General features: G+C 44.9%; 1 protein-coding gene across 1 annotated transcript in view; it reads left to right on the top strand.

Moving 5' to 3' along the window:
- LOC112223231 (protocadherin-15-like) overlaps positions 1-23,110 on the top strand; it is a 308,092-nt gene that overhangs the window by 267,895 nt on the left and 17,087 nt on the right. Inside the window, exons 26-34 of the mRNA XM_042305516.1 lie at positions 2,081-2,208; positions 6,786-7,004; positions 7,811-7,899; positions 9,380-9,556; positions 10,423-10,641; positions 11,944-11,952; positions 12,571-12,681; positions 19,229-19,250; positions 19,702-19,740. Coding sequence (XP_042161450.1) covers positions 2,081-2,208; positions 6,786-7,004; positions 7,811-7,899; positions 9,380-9,556; positions 10,423-10,641; positions 11,944-11,952; positions 12,571-12,681; positions 19,229-19,250; positions 19,702-19,740 — 1,013 coding nt within the window. The remainder of the gene's footprint in view (positions 1-2,080; positions 2,209-6,785; positions 7,005-7,810; positions 7,900-9,379; positions 9,557-10,422; positions 10,642-11,943; positions 11,953-12,570; positions 12,682-19,228; positions 19,251-19,701; positions 19,741-23,110) is intronic.

Genomic DNA, 23,110 nt, shown 5'->3' with positions numbered 1-23,110 from the left:
TCTCATCATGTCTCCGCAATATGCAGAAGCAATCACTCAAATCAATTTGATTACAATCGCGCTGTCATCCACTTATATCTAAATGCCAACTTCGTCGATTCTAGAATAAAAGGCTTGTAGAGATTTGGTCACTGCTGTATGTTCTGCCCAGATTAGAATTAGATTCAGCATGTTTTTCTCTATTCAACTAGATTGACTAATATACTGTACCCAGGCCACTCACTGTGTGTCATTCAAGCTGAGAGGGGGCTGAGAGGGGGCTGCAGCAAACATGACGAAAACACCCACTAGCAATAGATTAAGTCCTCGTTCCATTGAAGCAGGCCTGGCAGCAATATTTGAGATGTGGTGGAAGTTTCATCATGGGGGGGGCTATTGATGTTGTTTGATTCATTCCGCTGGAGGAGGTAGCATGGTAAATGGCTGCAGAGAGTGGATGGGTACTCCCCACTGCGTTTGGCTATGGAGGTGACATCATCACTGTGATAGGAAGACCCTTGATTGAATTGATTGGAGCCACAGCACTGATTATGCAGGGGGGAGGGTGGTAAGCATGCAAAAAGTATATATTTTTTTAAAGTAGGCCATTACCTACTTAAGAATAATACATCTTTTAGACCTTGCCAATGCATTTGCAGTCATATTATTATTATTACATTGTAAAATATGTGATTTATGTGTCCATGAAAACTGTTTCACCCCATATGCACGAAATGTTAAGTAGATACACTGCGTTTCTGAGATCTCTACACAAAAAAAACTGTCCGACCGCTAGATCCAGGATTCTTACAGGGTTCAAATTCAATGTCTAATTGAACTGATTAATGCTTAATATATGATAGAACAACAACTTACACTGCCATAAATGCAAAGCCAGAAAAGGACATGTTATGTCACATGATTTTGGACAAACCCATCAAGACACCAACCATGAGAACAGTGGAGGCTGCTGAACAGAGCACATGGGAATGACATCAAACACCTGGAAACCATGTGATGGATTCCATTCCACTGATTCCGCTCCAACACCTGGAAACCATGTGATGGATTCCATTCCACTGATTCCGCTCCAACACCTGGAAACCATGTGATGGATTCCATTCCACTGATTCCGCTCCAGTTATTATCCTCACTGCGATCCTAGTTTATAGAAATACCCAGGTGTGTGTTGCAATGCAGCAGTAAGTACTCTCCTGCTGTTGCTCGTTTAGTGTTGTCATCCGCTGTAACTTTGGACATTCTGGCAGGGATAAACGAGAAAGGTGCTGACTCTACTGTCGTCCTAGTCGGTCCCCCTGGTCTGTCCCCATGCTCTGTACTCCTGGTCTGTCCCCCTGGCCTGTCCCCATGGTCTGTACTCCTAGTCTGTCCCCATGGTCTGTACTCCTAGTCTGTCCCCATGGTCTGTACTCCTAGTCTGTCCCCATGGTCTGTACTCCTAGTCTGTCCCCATGGTCTGTACTCCTAGTCTGTCCCCATGGTCTGTACTCCTAGTCTGTTCCCATGGTCTGTACTCCTAGTCTGTCCCCATTGTCTGTACTCCTAGTCTGTCCTCATGGTCTGTACTCCTAGTCTGTCCCCATGGTCTGTACTCCTGGCCTGCCGCTCTGGTCTGTCTTCCCCGTCTGTCCCCATGGTCTGTACTCCTAGTCTGTCCCCCTGGTCTGTCCCCATGGTCTGTACTCCTGGCCTGTCGCTCTGGTCTGTCTTCCTGGTCTGTCCCAGAGCATTTTGTCAGATGATGAGTTGAGCAGGGTCTGTGTTTTGTTTACCTCTGAATCAGAAGACTGACTATACCGGCACACTTTACAGTGACAAAACAAGGGTTATGACACACATTATTTGGTGGGTCCCTCTGTGTATTTGTAGCCCTTCAGGAGTGACATTTTACTATGAGAAATGACAAACCGCAATGCAGTGCTGTAGTATTTTAGTCAAACATCTAAATCATTGTATTGACAGGGAAATGGATATGATGCACATTTGACTGTTTCGAGTTCTCATTTTCTATTCAATCCAAATGATATTCAGATTAGCCTTTGGGGTTATTTTTAATAATTTTTTTCTTTCTCCTCTGCAGCTAACACAGCGAGGGTGTTCATTGATGTTCTGGATGAGAATGATCACTCTCCTGTCTTTACCAAACCCTTGTACCTGGGAGGAGTGGCCGAGGACGCCAAGACATTCACTTCCGTACTACAAGTCCAGGTACCCCAAGCTCCTTTCATACACAAAGTGGACAACTTCTAAATAGTGCGATTGGTGTCGAAAGAAGACAATTCATTGTTTTTTTTTAATGTAAATTTTCTATCAAACTGCGATCACTCCTCTTCACGAAGCCAACCATTCAAAATGTGTCCGGTTGAACGATTATCTGTGTTTGCATTTGAAATGTTGATAATGCATGACCAGCTGGAGGATCAACCATCTCTTTCAGACACCTCTGACAAAACTTAGAATGCCCAGGCCGTAGAGGCTCTCACATAAAATCTCTGACAATACTTAGAATGCCCAGGCCGTAGAGGCTCTCACATAAAATCTCTGACAATACTTAGAATGCCCAGGCCGTAGAGGCTCTCACATAAAATCTCTGACAATACTTAGAATGCCCAGGCCGTAGAGGCTCTCACATAAAATCGCTGACAATACTTAGAATGCCCAGGCTGTAGAGACTCTCATATAAAGTCTCTGACAATACTTAGAATGCCCAGGCTGTAGAGACTCTCATATAAAATCTCTGACAATACTTAGAATGCTCAGGCCGTAGAGACTCTCACATAAAATCTCTGACAATCCTTAGAATGCCCAGGCCGTAGAGACTCTCACATAAAATCTCTGACAATACTTAGAATGTCCAGGCCGTAGAGGCTCTCATATAAAATCTCTGACAATACTTAGAATGCTCAGGCCGTAGAGACTCTCACATAAAATCTCTGACAATCCTTAGAATGCCCAGGCTGTAGAGACTCTCATATAAAATCTCTGACAATACTTAGAATGCTCAGGCCGTAGAGACTCTCACATAAAATCTCTGACAATCCTTAGAATGCCCAGGCCGTAGAGACTCTCACATAAAATCTCTGACAATCCTTAGAATGCCCAGGCCGTAGAGACTCTCACATAAAATCTCTGACAATCCTTAGAATGCCCAGGCCGTAGAGGCTCTCACATAAAATCTCTGACAATACTTAGAATGTCCAGGCCGTAGAGGCTCTCTCATAAAATCTCTGACAATACTTAGAATGCCCAGGCCGTAGAGACTCTCACATAAAATCTCTGACAATCCTTAGAATGCCCAGGCCGTAGAGGCTCTCACATAAAATCTCTGACAATACTTAGAATGTCCAGGCCGTAGAGGCTCTCTCATAAAATCTCTGACAATACTTAGAATGCCCAGGCCGTAGAGGCTCTCACATAAAATCTCTGACAATACTTAGAATGTCCAGGCCGTAGAGGCTCTCTCATAAAATCTCTGACAATACTTAGAATGCCCAGGCCGTAGAGACTCTCACATAAAATCTCTGACAATCCTTAGAATGCCCAGGCCGTAGAGGCTCTCACATAAAATCTCTGACAATACTTAGAATGCCCAGGCCGTAGAGGCTCTCACATAAAATCTCTGACAATACTTAGAATGTCCAGGCCGTAGAGGCTCTCTCATAAAATCTCTGAGGCAGGCCGTAGAGGCTCTCACATAAAATCTCTGACAATACTTAGAATGTCCAGGCCGTAGAGGCTCTCTCATAAAATCTCTGACAATACTTAGAATGCTAAGGCTGTAGAGGCTCTCTCATAAAATCTCTGACAATACTTAGAATGCTAAGGCTGTAGAGACTCTCTCATAAAATCTCTGACAATACTTAGAATGCCCAGGCTGTAGAGGCTCTCTCATAAAATCTCTGACAATACTTAGAATGCCCAGGCTGTAGAGGCTCTCTCATAAAATCTCTGACAATCCTTAGAATGCCCAGGCTGTAGAGGCTCTCTCATAAAATCTCTGACAATACTTAGAATGCTAAGGCTGTAGAGGCTCTCTCATAAAATCTCCACACATCTGTCAATAGCATGCTGCAAAGTCCTGTGTGAAAGGGAATTATCCCCTGTGTTCACCAGGGCGTGTTGTTGTTAGTTTTTCGCACCATTGTTGCTAAAGCCACTGTGACACCTGTTGGGCGTGTGCTCAGACTGAGACTGAGACTGTGTGTGTGTGTGTGTGTGTCATTTGCATCGTTGTTTCAGAATGATGAGCCGTAGCGAGACTACTTTTTATTCAGATATGCATGCTGTTTTCTCTGGTGTTTGTCTGATGTTTGTGTCTCCCTGCCGGTCTTTCTCCCTGTTTGTCTATATGCCTGTCTCCCTGCCTGTTTCCCTGCTGGTCTTTCTCCCTGCCTGTCTTTCTCCCTGTCTGTCTGTCTCCCTGCTGGTCTGTCTCCCTGCTGGTATGTCTAATGGTCTGTCTACCTGCCTGTATCCTTGTATGTCTCCCTGCCGGCCTGTCTCCCTGCCGGCCTGTCTACCTGTCTGTCTACCTGCCTGTCTTCCTGTCTCCCTGTCTGTGTCCTTGTCTGTCTCCCTGCCTGCCTGCCTTCATCTTTCCATCTGTCTGCGTCTGAGTATGCACCTACCATGTCTGTGTGAAGGTGAAGTGGGCATCATTTGACATTTGAGTAATTTAGCAGACACTCTTATCTAGAGCCACTTACAGTTAGTGCATTCATCTTAACATAGCTAGGTGGGACAACCACATATCACAGGTATAGTAAGTACACTTTTCCTCAATAAAGTAGCTATCGAGGGGGGGTGTCAAGTGCAAGTGTTGGTTCAGGAGTGAGGAGGGGGGTTGTTGCTCCATTCGACTGTTGTTGCTCCCTTCGACTGTTGTTGCTCCCTTCGACTGTTGTTGCTCCCTTCGACTGTTGTTGCTCCCTTCGACTGTTGTTGCTCCCTTTGACTATTGTCGCTCCATTTGACTGTTGTTGCTCCCTTCGACTGTTGTTGCTCCCTTCGACTGTTGTTGCTCCACTCGACTGTTGTTGCTCCACTCGACTGTTGTTGCTCCACTCGACTATTGTTGCTCTCTTCAACTGTTGTTGCTCCCTTCGGCTGTTGTTGCTCCACTCGACTGTTGTTGCTCCACTCGACTGTTGTTGCTCCACTCGACTGTTGTTGCTCCACTCGGCTGTTGTTGCTCCCTTCGACTGTTGTTGCTCCCTTCGACTGTTGTTGCTCCCTTCGACTGTTGTTGCTCCCTTCGGCTGTTGATGCTCCCTTCGGCTGTTGTTGCTCCCTTCGACTGTTGTGGCTCCAATCGACTGTTGTGGCTCCCTTCGACTGTTGTGGCTCCAATCGACTGTTGCTCCCTTCGACTGTTGTTGCTGGCTAGTGTAGAACACAGTCAGGCTAGTGTAGAACACAGTCACAAACGGGTTTGTCAGGAGCCTCAAAAGAGATTCTTTAGACCAGGAAGTAATGGAATTACTGGGTCAAAGAGCTCCTGAACTGACATACTGTACCCACTGGTTCCAACTCCTAATGGTAACATTCAACCTCCCAGGTGTTTCACACACAGTCAGGGTCAGTATCTTCATCTTTAGTATTCATACCTATTCCCTGTTGCTTTACTAATAGGACATTCATAGCAGATCTGAATATGGATCTCTGTAAAAGCTGCTCAGCATCCCCAAGATTAGACTAATCTACTTTTAAATCCTTCTTTAAATAGTTTTGTGAGAAAGAGGGAATTTAAACCCTGATGGAGTGGTGGCCAAACCTGAAGAAAGGGTAGAATGGAGGGAGGGAGGGACAGAAGTGATGTTTGCTACTCTGTCACACAGGAGCGTTGCCACTGCAGAAATAAATAATAACTTGTCTTCTGAGTGACACACGTTGTCTGTGATTGATCTCATAATTAGTATATTTGAACACAAAACAAGTCACTCTTGACGGAATGTGTTTGTGTTCCTGTACAGATAGGAAAACAAAGAGGAATCTCTGCAAAGAACAAATCCAATTTCGCAGCAAATCAGCCTCAAATCAGAACCACAGTTTCTAACAAGTCAGGGTTGCTTTCATAACACAGTCAAATGCTGTCCTCTCTTTCTGCTTGCTTGGTGCAGTCTTTGTGCCACATTTTCACACTGCATTCATACACTGGTATCTTTTTTCCTGGTCTGGTCTCACCATTAACTAACCCAGGGGGTGGATTATTTTATCAGTGAACCTTTACCTATACAGTATATGGTATAGTATAGTGTGAGATACAAATGAGTTGCAGAATATTGAAAATATCTCATTAGTGTGAATGACTCCAGCTGGGCAGGGCACAGCGCTGTCTCTGCTCCTTAACACTCAGTCTCAGTCGTAAAAAACAAAAGAGGTCTAATAAATCAACTTCACTGCAGAGCAACAAGGCAACCGGTGAAGTCAGCTGTGTCCCTGTTAAAGAGAGAGTGGCTCGCGGCTCGAAGACTCCACCTACAGCAAGAATGGAGAACTACAACCACTTCAAAACAATAAAACAAATATGTGCCCTTTGTATTTTCAATGGATGAGCTGATTGGGATCTTGATGTTGAATTGTTGTTGTGGTTGTTGACGCTGCTGTGTTTGAACCTCTTGAATGCTTTTTGTGTGTGTGTGTGTGTGTGTGTGTGTGTGTGTGTGTGTGTGTGTGTGTGTGTGTGTGTGTGTGTGTGTGTGTGTGTGTGTGTGTGTGTGTGTGTGTGTGTGTGTGTGTGTGTGTGTGTGTGTGTGTGTGTGTGTGTGTGTGTGTGTGTGTCTCAGGCCCTGGACAAGGACACAGGGAATTACAGCTCCATGCAGTACAGGCTCGTTATCCCTCCCACCACCAACGGCAAGGACGGCTTTGTCATCGAGCCCTACACCGGTGTCATCAAGACTGCCATTATGTACAGGAACATGCGCCGGTCTTACTTCAAGTTCGAAGTGGTCGCCACTGACAATTACGGCCAGGGGGGACTGAGCAACAAGGCAGAGGTGGTGGTGAGTGTTTGTCCTGTTCCCGTAGAATGAAATTGAGATTCCCATTCTAGTAACTTTAGTTCTATGTGCTGTGCGTTTCCCTCCGTGAAAAGCCATTGGTCTGGTCTCTGAGTCTTTTGTTCAATGCTAAGTTCAAGTTCCATCAGTCCTGCCTAGTTTTCCATACTCCATGCCAGCTATGAACAATTCTAGCTTATGGACCTTTAAGTATGTCAATACCCACAATACTTCCACTCCCCAGGTTTACACTGGCGGTACATACCCCTCCTCTCCTCCCAAAATACACATTCAAAGCTTCCCATAGGAATTGCATTTGTAAAAAGACACAGTAGTGATACTCCAGCTAATCAATGATCTGTGTCTGGTGGCATCCTTGTGGTAGATAGTATAGGCTAGCTATCCCTGAGAGAGTAGATGAATGTGTGTTCCTTCCGTGCTGGCTGCTTCCCAGTTTGTTGCAAATTGAACTGTCCCAGGGCATATGGGGACCATTGATTATACATTACAGCCTTGTGCTGCCTATTCCTCCCTTTGCCCTTAATGAAATAAGGGGCTGGCTGGGTCAGAGCCTTGCCTGAACGAGAGGAGCCACGCTGGGGCTAAATTAATCTAATTCCAACGGGAAGCTTCATTTCATGGGGACTGTATAAAGGGACCTTCCTGCCAAACTACAGGGCGAGTTCCTGTTGTGGTTTAGCCTGCTGTCCAAAATGAAAGCTCATTTTGTAGAAGTTAGGGAGGGGAGGGGAATAGATACTGGTTTTGTGTCTGCCGCATTGATCATCTGATTGAACCCTGTTTCCCAGGTATCCGTGGTGAATCTGCTGGATATGCAGGTGGTGGTGTCCAACGTTGCTCCTACAGTGGTGGAACAGAACAAGGACAAGCTCCTCGGGTAACGTAGAAGATATCTAATCTATTGTAATTCACTTAAGAAGGATATTGCGTCCGTCTTTTAACATTCGAGTCGCGACTGTGCTCATAGTCTCCTAAACTTCATATGCAAGTGACTCATTTTAGCAACACTTGCATTTGGCCCTTTCCCAGGCGTGCAGGTGTTTGAGGGGGCTGCATGATTCAGAGTTGATTTGATCGTCGCCTTCTACCGAGATGAAAAGGTTTCCCACTGTGTGACGGCTGCTCAAATTAAAGTGTCAGGCAACGCGAGCCTTCCTTCAGTTTCCATTCGAGGCTCCTCCCTACCTGCCTCCTCAGGTCTATCAGAGCTCTGTCATACACTTCAGACAGCCACTCCCCAATGGTTCCCTTCTTGTCTTGAGCTTACTTCTTAGCCATTGGCATTGTTATCATCAGTAGGAGTCTAACTTCTCTCTGAATCTAAATTGCAAAAGAGGAAAAGTGCCAGTGGCTCTATAGCTGTCTCCTGTTCCTCTGAGGTGGGGGTGTGTGTGTGCGTGTGTGTGTGAATTCCAGCATATGTGTGTGACCTTGCGTGTATTAGCTGTGCTGCTACTATACACCTGTCCGTCACCCAACGTATCCTCCTACTGACAATCAACCAGTATCAGTCCTCCTGATGGACTTCCTCTGACTGGGTGTCATCCTAAGGTCTCTCCACCTTCTCTCCCAGGGCTACGGCCCCAGCTGTGGAGCCACCTAGTTCCTCAGTGTTTCCCCAAGGGGAGAGACATCCATCTGGTCTCAGTGCTGTCATGCCGTCCTCTTTGGCGTTTCCCAGGTAATTGGCTCAACACCTATTGTGTCTTTCCTCAGAGCTCAGAGGGCTGCAGAGGCCCATCGCCAGACGAGGGTTGTGTCCAGAACCCTATTCGGGTATAGGGCGTGGTGCACTTTATTGTGAACAGGGTACCATTTCAGATGCACACAAGGATATTTTCTTTGAACTGACACTATTGTAGATACTTTGATTTTGGAGACGGAGCACCATGTTTGGCTTTGCATTGCAATCCAAAACCAGTCTTGATACACACACCATTCTTGATACACACTGTTGAGCGTGAAAAACCCAGCAGCGTTGCCGTTCTTGACACACTTAACCGGTGCGCCTGGAACCTACTACCATACCCCATTCAAAGGCACTTAAATCTTTTGTCTTGTCTATTCACCCTCTGAATGGCACACATACACAGTCCATGTCTCAATTGTCTCGAGAATTAGAAATCCTTATTTAACCCGTCTCCTCCCCTTCATCTACACTGTTTGAAGTAGATTTACTAAGTGACACCAATAAGGGATCATAGCTTTCACCTGGATTCACCTGGTCATTCTATGTCATGGAAAGAGCATAATGTTTTGTACCCAGTGTAAATCACCGTTGAACATTTCCCCCTAGATCCTGCTATCACCTCGTTTCTCTACAAATCCACTGATGCTTGCTTCCTCTCCCTCTGCAGGGTCCTGGAGCGCTATGTGCAGGACCAGATTCCAGGGGCCAAAGTGGTGGTGGAGTCCATCGGACCGCGGCGGTTTGGCGACGGCTTCGAGCAAGAGGACTACTCCAAGTCAGACCTGATGGTGTATGCTGTTGACCCTCTGACCAACAGGGCCATTTCACGCCAAGAGCTGTTCAAGTGAGAAGAAAGTCACTATGGTGGCCCTGAGGGAAAAAACAGTTTATAACTAAAGTGATTGCCCCTTAGGGCCACCCTCTGTCGTATCTAGATACGCCATCCCTGTGGAGCAGGTGTTTACCCAGTGACAGACAGAGGGGGGATGTCACCACTCACCAGAGTTGTTTTGTTCCCTGTCACCCTGCAGTCAGGCCCTCATTAGAGAGCCAAACGCATGCCCTCGTACGACAGCAGCCCCGGTTCTGCCATTCAACTAGCTGACAACCGGCTGAGCCACCGCTCTGTACTGCTCCCTACATACTCTGCACAGCAGGCTCAGTGGTCATCTAACCGCCCTCTGCCTCTTTCAGCTCCACAGAGTGACAAATGGACCTAGTGAACAATGGCAACATAATTGTGAAGCAGTGTGTACCCACACCTGTCATTTATGCTTCCGGCCATTACAGGGAGTAGAGTGTTGCACTGTTTGCTCTTAGATGTAACTGATGGATATATCATAATGATTTTCTCATGCACATAATTGGTATATGACTGGAGACATTTGTTTTTTCCTGAACACTTAACTATAACTAAGGCCTGGTCAGGTGATCAGGGAAAAACTCCAGGCCCTCTGACTGATGGTGATGATGATGATGATGATGGTGGTGATAATGATGATATTGATGATGATTATAGTGATGATGGTGGTAATGATGATGATGATGATGATGGCGATGATGATGGTGATAGTGATGATGGTGATAGTGATGATGATAATGATGGTGATGGTGGTGGTAATGATAATGATGTAATAGTGATGATGATGATGATGATGACCGTGTGTGTGTGTAACTATACTGCATGTAATCTGTCTGTTTCCATCCAAGGTTTCTGGACGGGAAGCTGCTGGACATCAACAAGGAGTTCCAGCCGTACCTGGGCCGAGGAGGGAGGATCCTGGAGATACGCTCCCCTGACGTGGTGACCAGCGTGAAGAAGGCCATGCAGACCGTGGGCTACACAGAGGGGGCGCTGCTCGCCCTCGCCGTCATCATCATCCTCTGCTGCATCCCCGCCATCCTCATCGTCATCATCACCTACAGGCAGTGTGTAGAAAAAACTGTTCAAAGTTCAAATGCTGTATTGGAAGTACATTTTGGGTCAAATGGGAATTGGTCTTGGGGAATGTGAGTATGAATAGGCCACAAGGCACAAGTACTGGTGCAGACAGACACAGGGGTGCAGACAGACACAGAGGTGCAGACAGAGAAGGGGTGCGGGCAGACACAGAGGTGCATACAGACACGGAGGTGCCAGATAGGCACAGGGGTGCAGACAGACACAGGGGTGCAGACAGACACAGGGGTGCAGACAGACACAGAGGTGCAGACAGACACAGGGGTGCAGACAGACACAGAGGTGCCAGATAGGCACAGTGGTGCAGACAGACACAGTGGTGCAGACAGACACAGTGGTGCAGACAGACACAGAGGTGCAGACAGACACAGAGGTGCAGACAGACACAGAGGTGCAGACAGACACAGTGGTGCAGACAGACACAGTGGTGCAGACAGCACATTACCTGCTTTCCAGCCCTCAGAGGCCGTCCCTAATGCCCATCGTTTTAGGAGGAAGCAAGCTTTCTCTCCGCAATTCACCATGGAAACGCCTTTGAGAGCCGGCATAATCGTCTATTTATACAGCGTGAAAGCACATTAATTAATGTCAGAGCAGATAAACACTGCAGACTGATTGTTGCGGTTTGGGGGAGATTTTCTCCCTCTGCTCTGAGCCTGCGAACCAAACCGAGCAGCAAATGGCTAGACTGATGGCCATCGCGATTTCAGGGCTAGAGTGACAGCCATCGCGATTTCAGGGCTAGAGTGACAGCCATCGCGATTTCAGGGCTAGAGTGACAGCCATCGCGATTTCAAGGCTAAACTGATAGCCATCGCGATTTCGGGGCTAGACTGACAGCCGTCACGATTTCGGGGCTAGACTGAAAGCCGTCACGATTTTGGGGCTAGACTGACAGCCGTCACGATTTTGGGGCTAGACTGACAGCCGTCACGATTTCAGGGATAGACTGACAGCCGTCACGATTTCAGGGATAGACTGACAGCCGTCACGATTTCAGGGATAGACTGACAGCCGTCACGATTTCAGGGCTAGACTGACAGCCGTCACAATTTCAGGGCTAGACATGAAACAGATGAGAAAAGAATTGTGTGTCATCTTCATCAGTGTCTCAGCTTCAGGAAAGTGGCTTAATCTACAGAGAATTCTTTCAATCTCTCTCTTTTTGTATTAAAAGACAATGATTGTAAGAAGCATTGTGTCTGTAATTTGCCCCTCGCTATTACCAACATCCTTCTCTTTCTTTCTCCTCTTTCTTCCATTGTCAACAGATTCAAAGAGTGAGTATTAAAATCATCAAATCCAATTTTATTGGTCGCATATACATATTTAGCAGATGTTATCGCGGGTGTAGCTAAATGCTAATGTTCCTAGCTGCAACAGTGCAGTAATATCTAACAATACACACAAATCCCAAATATAGAAATATTAGAACGAGCAACCTCCCACACACCCCCGCTGTGCACGCCACGTGTTACCATGGGTACAAACACGGTTCATGACACAAACTGTTCACTCCCCTCTGGTTGGCAGAGAGAAAATGTTGCAGGTTTAAAGCTTATTTTTGTGCAATTCTACCCATTTTTCCATGTCTAATGTGTATTCATGTGATATTTGAGTGGCTCGAACATGTTTTCAAAGCCAATGATTGGGATCAGGGAAGTCAACGAAATCTGAAACAAATGAAGAGTGCATAACCTGTTTTTACACACTGCAGTCGGAGACAATAAATAAGAAATGTGCCGGCAACAATTGGTTTCTTTGAGTATATTGGGGTGCCACTGTGTGCCAAGATATTTATTTATGTGTGCATTTATAATGTAGCAGTGTCCTCTTCGAATTTGCTGACGCTGTAATTTATCGTAACTTGGTTGAATTTCTCTCTGGTACTACTAAAGGAGACAGGCGGAGTGTGCTAAAACTGCCCGGATACAAATGACCCTCCCTACTGGCAAATCAGTGGTTGCTGCCACCAACAACCTGTATGAAGAGCTGGGGGACAACACCATGTAAGTTTTATAATATATCCTATCTTATCCCATTATGTGGGTCCTTGCAAATTCTCTGTTTAATTTAGAATTGGAGCAATTTTCCTGGGCGTGATTGGGTTCCTTGGTCAAACATATGCTACTGTAGACATTGTTTTAAGTTTATCTGTGGAGGTTAAATCATGCTGTGCTTCAGTGTAGTTCTTCACTGGGGCAACTGAGCAAAGCTGTTATCACCATTCCATGGCTTTCATATGCAAGGAAAATACCATCTGGGAAATTATTCTTATTTTATTCTTTACTGTTCAAGATGGAGTACGATTGACTTCAAAACAGACTGGCCAGCTCTCTGAAAACAAGGAGGAAATTCATGTCAATTGAAGATAATTGAAATACTTATTCATAAGTGCCGTGGCGAAACACAATTTATTTTATCGATAAGGTTGTTGAGTGGCTCAGTCATTGAGCAGTACAGCGTTTGGCTTCATGTGCTGCTGCAAAGCCATAAGATATGTCCTGATCACATAGAGAACAGACCTAGGCTTACTTTAGAATGAACTGGTCAACCGCTCTGCTGATCAAGTAGCCCTTAGTGCTCACTTGTAGCTTCCTCCTTCTCTGATCAAAAACAATGCAATGGTAGAGCGAATCGTTTTTTCAATTGTCAGCCATCAACCAGGCGGTGGACATTCAGAGGATGAAATCTGCCATTACCGGCAGTCAAGTGTGTAGCATTTCTGTGATTCGCCCTGCTTTTCCTGCTATACTCATCTGTCTATCTTATTGCCTCATTTCTCTTCCTTGGCCTCCAGAGTGAAGTGAGTACTTGTGTTGTAGCGCTAGGTTGTAACTGTTGCTCATTAGAGTTTTCCTTTAGTCTCTGCTTCTTGTCTGTTGTTGTTTATTATTCAAGTAGCAGGCCCTTAAATTGTATGTAGATCAGTGGAGGCTGGTGGGAAGAGCTCTGGACTCCATTCTGGGTAGAAACAGAGAGGACCACCAGTCTCTGGGCTGCATCCTGGGTAAAAACAGAGAGGACCACCAGTCTCTGGACTCCATTCTGGGTAGAAACAGAGAGGACAGCCAGTCTCTGGACTGCATCCTGGGTAGAAAGGACTGCCATCTGGGATAAGAAAGAGAGGGCCCACCCTGCGTCATTAATACCCAGAGCGATGGTAGTCCACCCCCCACGTCATTAATACCCAGAGCGATGGTAGTCCATGGACCCGGGTGCTGGAGCCCCCACGTCATTTATACCCAGAGCGATGGTAGTCCACCCCCACGTCATTAATACCCAGAGCGATGGTAGTCCACGGCCTGGACTGGGAAACCCCCACGTCATTAATACCCAGAGCGATGGTAGTCCAGCACCCCCACGTCATTAATACCCAGAGCGATGGTAGTCCACCCCCACGTCATTAATACCCAGAGCGATGGTAGTCCGCCAGTCCCCACGTCATTAATACCCAGAGCGATGGTAGTCCACTCCATTCTGGGTAGAAACCCCCACGTCATTAATACCCAGAGCGATGGTAGTCCACCCCCACGTCATTAATACCCAGAGCGATGGTAGTCCACCCCCACGTCATTAATACCCAGAGCGATGGTAGTCCACCCCCACGTCATTAATACCCAGAGCGATGGTAGTCCACCCCCAGCCACAAGCCCACTCTTCCCATCCTGCGCAGCCTCACCTTCTCCAGCTACAACTCAGCCTCCACCGAACCCTACGAGGTCATCCCTGAACCCCCAGATGTGCCCCCTTCTCCTCCCCCACCCAGCTTCTCTCCACCTCCCCCTCCATGCCTCCTCCCCCTCCATGCCTCCTCCCAATTCCCCCTCCACCCTTAACTACGGAGAAAACCTTTTCCCTGCCCCTCCTCCGCCTCTCCCTCCTCCCATGTCCCCTCCCCTCAATCGTCCATCTGCGTTTGTGCTCCCCCTTGCCCGCTGTGACCACCCTGAGACCTGTGTCCCTGCACCCTCCCCCGCCGCCCCTCCCCATGAAGGAGCTGAAGGGGATCCTGAAGAACGTACAGAACATCGCCGACATCGAGAAATCTGTTTCCAACATGTGCAATCAAATAGACAAGAAAAACGATGCTTCCAAGGAGCGTCCTGAAGCCACAAGGGTCTGCTGATTCTGTGGACTCCTTCTATGATGAACTAGACATTGCAGAAACTGTAGTCCCCACCACAGCAGAGGTGCAGGCTGACAGTACAAACAGGTACACGTCCAACCAAACATCAAAATGAACTCCTTAGTGGAAGAGCTGGAGAAAGGCTTCCCCTCTCAGTCCACTGCAATGTGACTCTCTCCTTCTATTTCTGTTCAGTGACTGTTTCTTCTTTTTCTTCTTCATTTTGTGTTCTTTTGCAATTCCATTCTTCATTCATTCTTGTGTTTTCATTTTTTGTCATTTATTGTTGTCATGTCTTTTTTTCAAGGGAGGTGTTTTCATTCTGAAATGTTGATTGATATTTATTTATATATGAATGCATGGCTAGTCTTGTTCCGTGTCATAACTTAGCCTGTAATTGTAAGGTTTTATGGTCACCTAAAGATGAAGATAATCTAGAGAATTTTACCTATCCATTTCATTAAAAGAAAAAACCTATTCATTTCTCTCAAGTAATTTCAACCAAGTTCAATTGTAAAACCGCATAAGAAATTTCAGAGGACCTGAGCCCTAGGACCATGCCTCAGGACTCCCTGGCCTGATGACTCCTTGCTGTCCCCAGTCCACCTGCTGCTGCTCCAGTTTCAACTGTTCTGCCTGCGGCTATGGAACCCTGACCGGTTCACAGGACATCTTACCTTGTCCCGGACCTGCTGTTTTCGAATCTCTCTCTCTCTCTCTACCGCACCTGCGGTCTCGGCCTCTGAATGCTCGGCTATGAAAAGCCAACTGACATTTACTCCTGAGGTGCTGACCTGTTGCACCCACTGCAACCACTGTGATTATTATTATTTGACCCTGCTGGTCATCTATGAACGCTTACTGGTCATCTATGAACGAAGGCCAGCATTCCTGGAAATGCCTCATCGCTGTTGACGTTGAGACTGATGTTTTGCGGGTACTATTTAATGAAGCTACCAGTTGAGGCATCTGTTTCTCAAACTAGACACTCTAATGTACTTGTCCTCTTGTTCCGTTGTGCACTGGGGCCTCCCACTCCTCTTTCTATTAGAGCCAGTTTGCGCTGTTCTGTGAAGGGACTAGTACACAGCGTTGTATGAGATCTTCACTTTCTTGGCAATTTCTCGCATGGAATAGCCTTAATTTCTCAAAACAAGAATAGACTGTCGAGTTTTGGGAGAAAGTTCTTTGTTTCTGGCCATTTTGAGCCTGTAATCGAGCATACAAATGCTGACGCTCCAGATACTCAACTAGTCTAAAGAAGGCCAGTTTAATTGCTTCTTTAATCAGAAAAGTTTTCAGCTGTGCTAACATAATTGCAAAAGGGTTTTCTAATGATCAATTAGCCTTTTAAAATTATAAACTTGGATTTGCTAACACAGCGTGCCATTGGAATACAGGAGTTATGGTTGCTGATAATGGGCCTCTGTACGCCTATGTAGATATTCCATAAAAAAACAGCCGTTTCCAGCTACAATAGTCATTTACGACATTAACAACGTCTATACTGTATTTCTGATCAATTTGATGTTATTTTAATGGACCTTTAATGTGCTTTTCTTTCAAAAACCAGGACATTTCTAAGTGACCCCAAACCTTTGAACGGTAGTGTAATGGTTGGTGGAAACATACCACTCGTGGGAAAATGCGCATAGTTTCTTTATGCGGATTCTAGAGTAGCGCACAGTATTGTGCTAACAAGTGTATACTTAAAGAGCGATCTCATTTGAAGGATATGTTATGAAGGAATTCAACGTGCAAACTTTACAGATGTATTACACAGTCACATCCTGTATGTATTCGGAGAGTATTCAGAGCCCTTAACATTTTCCACATTTTGTTATGTTAAATTATTCTAAAATGTATATATATATATATTTTATCAATCTCAAAACAAAACGCCATAATGACAAAGACAATCAACCAGTATCAGGTTGATAGAAAGTTTTGCAAAAATCAATTAAAAAATGAAATTTCACCTTTACATAAGCATTCAGACCCTTTACTCAGTACTTTGTGGAAGCACATTTGGCAGTGATTACAGCCTCCAGTCTTCTTGGGTATGACACTAAAAGCTTGGCAAATATGTATTTGGGGAGTTTCTCTCATTCTTCTCTGCAGATCCTCTCAAGCTCTGTCGGGTTGGATGGGGAACGTCGCTGCACAGCTATTTTCAGGTCTCCCCAGAGATGTTTGATCCGGTTCAAGTCCGGGCTCCGGCTGGGACACTCAAGGACATTCAGAGACTTATCCCTAAGCCACTCCTGAGTGGTCTTGGCTGTGTGCTTAGCAATGTTGTCCTGTTGGAAGGTGAACCTTCGCCCCACTCTGAGGTCCTGAGCACTCTGGAGCAGGTTTTCATCAAGGATCTCTCTGTACTTTGCTCCGTTCATCTTTGCCTCGATCCTGACTAGTCTTCCAGTCCCTGCCGCTGAATAACATCCATCCCCACAGCATGATGCTGCCACCCTCATGCTTCACCGTAGGGATGGTTTCAGGTTTCCTCCAGACGTGACGCTTGGCATTCAGGCCAAAGAGTTCAATCAGACCAGAGAATCTTAGTCTGATTTTGTGTGTGTGTTGTGTGTGTGTGTGTGTGTGTGTGTGTGTGTGTGTGTGTGTGTGTGTGTGTGTGTGTGTGTGTGTGTGTGTGTGTGTGTGTGAGTGAGAGTCTAATCTAAAAAGAACATGAGGAAAATGTACAACAATGACAAATGGTTTGATGAAGAATGCAAAAACCTAAGAAAGATTTTGAGAAACCTGTCCAACCAAAAACATAGAGACCCAGAAAACCTGAGGTTATGCCTTCACTATGGTGAATCACTAAAACAATACAGAAATACACTACGGAAAAAGAAGGAACAGCACGTCAAAAATCAGTTCAATGTAATTGAAGAATCCATAGACAGAACAAAGAATTATCTATCCAAAACAGAGATGTATGGTTAAACCACTACTCCAATCTTTTTGGTTCTATAACAAAGAACAAACAGCAAAAACATATACATGATCAAATACAAATGTTAGAATCCACTATTGAAAACTTCAACAACCCACTGGATTATCCAATTACCTTGAATGAACTACAGGACAAAATAAAAAACCCTCCAACCCAAAAAGGCCTGTGGTGTTGGTATCCTCAATGAAATGATAAAATATACAGACAACAAATTCCAACTGGCTATACTTAAACTCTTTGACATTTGACTTCAGATTCTAGTAGGGTGAGGCCTGGTGCTGCAGACTGTTCTAGTGTCCTCGCCAATTTGATGATATTTATGTTGAAGAGGGCCCTGTGGAAAGAAATGTGTTTTTGTCAGTTTAAACTGTACACTTGTTGTTTGTGTTCATAGATTTTATAATGTCGTATGTTTCTCCCCCAACACCACTTTCCATCCATTTGTATAGCAGGCCCTCATGCTAAATTGAGTCGAAAGCTTTTTTGAAATCAACGAAGCATGAGAAGACTTTGCCTTTGATTTGGTTTCTTTGTTTGTTTGTTTGTTTGTCAATTAGGGTCTGCAGGGTGACTACGTGGTCTGTCGTACAGTAATCTGGTAAAAAGCCAATTTGACATTTGCTCAGTACATTGTTTTCATTGAGGAAATGTATGAGTCTGCTGTTAATGATAATGCAGCGGATTTTCCCAAGGTTGCTGTTGACACATATACCACGGTAGTTATTGGGGTCAAATCTGTCTCCACTTTTGTTTATTGGGGTGATCAGTCCTTGGTTCCAAATATTTGGGAATATGCCAGAGCTGAGGATGATGTTAAAGCGTTTTAGTATAGCCAATTGTAATTTGTACTCTGTATATTTTATCATTTCATTGAGGATACCATCAACACCACAGGCCTTTTTGGGTTGGAAGGTTTGTATTTTGCCCTGTAGTTCGTTCAATGTAATTGGAGAATCCAGTAGGTTCTAGTAGTTTTTAATAGTTGATTCTAGGATTTGTCTTTGATCATGTACATTTTTGCTGTTTGTTCTTTGTTATAGAGCCAAAAAGATTGGAGATGTGGTTTATCCATACATCTCCATTTTGGATAGATAACTCTTTGTTTTGTTGTTTGTTTAGAGTTTTCCAATTTTCACAGATTCTATGGATTATTACATTTCCCTCTGTCCCCCTCTCTTTCCCTCTCTCTCTCTCCCTTAGTGAGGGGTAGGGGTAGAATATATTTAAGAGCACTGAATAATTCATATTATTGCCTTCCAAAAGGAGGCAATTCTTTACAATTCTCATGTACTTGAAACTGAAAAATTAGCAAAGGGAGACCACTCTCTGCTTTTGATTTAAGCAGCCAATTACTGCTACAGTAAGTAATACAAGCTCAAGCAATCTTTATCTTGACAATCTTTATTTTTGACAATCTTTATCTTGACAATCTGGTTTACTGATTTCCACAATGTTTCTTCCTCTACAGGCGCGGGTATGGACATCATGAGGTACGTTGGCGTTTCCATTCCTCTGAAATTGGCATTGCTGCTTTTGAATGGGGAACCTACTTGTCAGTTTATTTAACATTGTTATCTGTAGACACAGCGTTGATAGAAGGACCAAAACTAAATATGGAAATGAACTTCCAATGCACCGCCCACCTTATATTTGGGGAGGCGATGTGGTGCACAGATATTGGAGAGGTTTGGCTGATGGCTGAAGCTGTCATCCCTTCGTATTAAATGCCTTGGGTTTTGGTTATGAAATTCTCTTATTATACTTCATTGACACAGGCTCTTTCTTCTGTCTATTTCCCATGAAACTCCCCCTGACCTCGCTTGCTACCCCTTCCCCATCCATATTTGCATTGATCCACTATCTGTTTAATGAAACCTACCTCTTATCTATTTCCCCTTTGACTGTCTTTTCCTCCTCAACTGTCCACTCTCTCTCCGGCAGCAACAGCAGTTGCTCAGGCCCTCTCTTCTGAGACCGGAGGTACAGAATACTCTCTATCTATCTCTCTCAATTCAATTCAGTTCAATTCAAAGGCTTTATTGGCATGGGAAACATATGTTAACATCTCAAAAGCAAGTGAAATAGATAATACACAAAAGTTGAATAAACAATAAAAAAATAAGGGCCTCCTGGATGGTGCAGTGGTTAAGGGCACTGTACTGCAACGCCAGCTGTGCCACCAGAGACTCTGGGTTCGTGCCCAGGCTCTGTCGTAACTGGCCGCAACCGGGAGGTCCGTGGGGCGATGCACAATCGGCCTAGCGTCGTCCGGGTTAGGGAGGGCTTGGCCGGTAGGGAAATCCTTGTCTCAACGCGAACCAGCGACTCCTGTGGCGGACCGGACGCAGTGGGCGCTAACCAAGGTTGCCAGGTGCACGGTGTTTCCTCCGACACATTGGTGCGGCTGGCTCCCGGATTGGATGGCGCTGTGTTAAGAAGCAGTGCGGCTTGGTTGGGTTGTGTATCGGAGGACGCATGACTTTCAACCTTCGTTTCTCCCGAGCCGGTACGGGAGTTGTACCGATGAGACAAGATAGTAGCTACTAAATACAGTTGGATACCACGAAATTGGGGGGGAAAAGGGGTCAAATTCAACAAAAATAAATAAATAAAATAAAATTACAGTAAAACATTACACTCACAGAATTTCCGAATTTCAAATGTCTTATTATGTTTATATACAGTGTTATAGCAATGTGCAAATAGTTCAAGTACAAAAGGGAAAATAAATAAACATAAATATGGATTTATTCTTCACTGGTTGCCCTTTTCTTGTAGCAACAGGTCACAAATCTTGCTGCTGTGATGGCACACTGTGGCATTTCACCCAGTGTATATAAGAGTTTATTAAAATGTGGTTTGTGTTCAAATTCTTTGGATCTGTGTAATCTGAGGGAAATATGTGTCTCTAATATGGTCATACATTTGGCAGGAGGTTAGGAAGTGCAGCTCCATTTTGTGGGAAGTGTGCACATAGCTTGTCTTCTCTTGAGAGCCAAGTCTGCCTACGGCGACCTTTCTCATTAGCAAGGCTATGGTCACTGAGTCTACATAGACAAAGATTTCCTTAATTTTGGGTCAGTCACAGTGGTCAGGTATTCTGCCACTGAATACTCTATGTTTAGGGCTGAATAGCATTCTAGTTTGCGCTGTTCTTTTTGTAAATTCTTTCCAATATGTCAAGTAGTTATCTTTTAGTTTTCTCATGATTTGGTTGGGTCTAATTGTGATGCTGTCCTGGGGCTCTGTGGGGTCTGTTTGTGTTTGTGAACAGAGCCCCAGGACAAACTTGCTTAAGGGGCTCTTCTCCAGGTTAATCTCTCTGTAGGTGATGGCTTTGTTATGGAAGGTTTGGGAATCGCTTCCTTTTAGGTGGCTGTAGAATTTTACAGCTCTTTTCTGGATTAAAAATGCATGCTATCATTAGCAGGTATCTGCTCTGTATGCATTATTTGGTGTTTTACGTTGTACACAGAGGATATTTTTGCAGAATTCTGCATGCCGAGTCTCAATTTGGTGTTTGTCCCATTTTGTGAACACTTGGTTGGTGAGCTGACCCCAGACCTCTCAACCATAAAGGGCAATGGGTTCTATAACTGATTCAAGTCTTTTTACCCAGTTACCTGTGGCGCTGATGTTTAGGCCAAGGTACAGTATGTATAGTTTTTTTGTGTGCTCAAGGGTGTAACGGTGTCTGGATGGAATTTGTACTCTTGGTCCTGGCAACTGGACCCTTTTTGGAACACCATTATTTATGTCTTACTGAGTTTTACTGTCAGGGCCAAGGTCTGACAGAATCTGGGCAGAAGTTCTAGGTGCTGCTCTACGCACTCCTTGGTTGGGGAGAGAAGCACCAGATCATTAACAAACAGTAGACATTTTACTTCCGATTCTAGTAGGGTGAGGCTGGGTGCTGAAAACTGTGCTAGTGCCCTCACCAATTTGTTGATATATATGTTGAAGAGTGTGGGGGCTTAAGCTGCATCCCTGTCTCACCCCCCGGCCCTGTGGAAAGAAATGTGACTCACCAACTGGATTCTGGAATTTCTGTTTTTTACATCGGATAAAAGTAAAGACTCAGAGCTACAAAATGGTATATCACACACTGTAGTTGAGGAAACAATGGGAAAGTAATTCTGTTTCGAAAGTTGATCAACTTGTAAACTCACTTTTGAAAAAAACATCTTTCAGTGTTTTGGTACTCCTATTGGAGAGCCCTTCTTTGTCTACACCCATTCAGCATTGTTCACACCCTATTAAGCCGGTTGATCCGAGCGTTCTGTACTAACTTGCCAGCTACTTCCAGACTTCTTAGAGAGAGAGAGAGAGAACAGCTCACTGAACATTTTTCGCCCTAGCAGAGCTGGTTATGTTATCCAGTGCATTGGTGACCAGATACCAACTGTGCTGTCAGACTGTCTGTTCGTAAATTCAGAGTGTTTCACGTTCAGTGCACACACTGGGCGCTCTGGCCAATAAGTAGGATTGTTCCGAAAGCTCTGACCTCACAATAACAGTCAAGCACCCAAGCTAACTGGCTAACATTGGCTAGCTACTTCCAGACATATAATGAGAGAGCATCCCAATCTGACCATTTTACTCCCCCTAGCAGACCTGGTTAGGCAGTTTTCATGTTATCCAAAGCGTTTTTGATTGTAACTGTGCTGCTGGCAACAATTGAATTATGCTTTGTTGCCAACATTTACTGACACCAGACATATTCAACGGGTGTTGAGTGTTAAAAAATGTATCAGTTATTCTGCGCTCTGGCACACTAAGACGAGAGTCTTTTCTTAAGAAATGTGGCTAGATAGCTAGCTAGGTAAACAATTAATCTAACGCATGACGTAACATTAGTTAGCGAGCCAGCCAGCTAATGTTAGCTAGCTAGATAACAGTACACTAACTTGAAATGAAAATACTTTGTCAAAATTAGAGTAGAGTCTTTTGTTAAGACATGTAGCTAGCAAGCTAGCAAAACAATGGACAATAATCACAACTCATTATGTTACTACCCTGCATGAATCTGCAGGTAGGTAACCAACCAGGTTCTATGGCTATAACTAGTCAAGCAAATGTATCTGAGATACGAAGAATAAGATCATACACAACGGTAGCTAGCGACCCAACCAGCTAACGTTAGCTAGCTAACAGTACACTTGAAATTAAACCACTTTCTGCTTAAATTTTTTCCTTGTAAGCAGGGATCAGGAGGATAGAATTATGGTCAGATTTGCCAAACGGAGGGCGAGGGAGAACTTTGCACCAGTCTCAATGTCAACAGTGAAGAGGCGACTCTGGGATGCTGGCCTTCTAGGCAGAGTTCCTCTGTCCAGTGTCTGTCTTCTTT

This window comes from Oncorhynchus tshawytscha, linkage group LG24, assembly GCF_018296145.1.
Source record: "Oncorhynchus tshawytscha isolate Ot180627B linkage group LG24, Otsh_v2.0, whole genome shotgun sequence".
Classification (NCBI taxonomy): Eukaryota; Metazoa; Chordata; class Actinopteri; order Salmoniformes; family Salmonidae; genus Oncorhynchus; species Oncorhynchus tshawytscha.
This window is presented reverse-complemented; position numbering and strand designations above follow the sequence as displayed.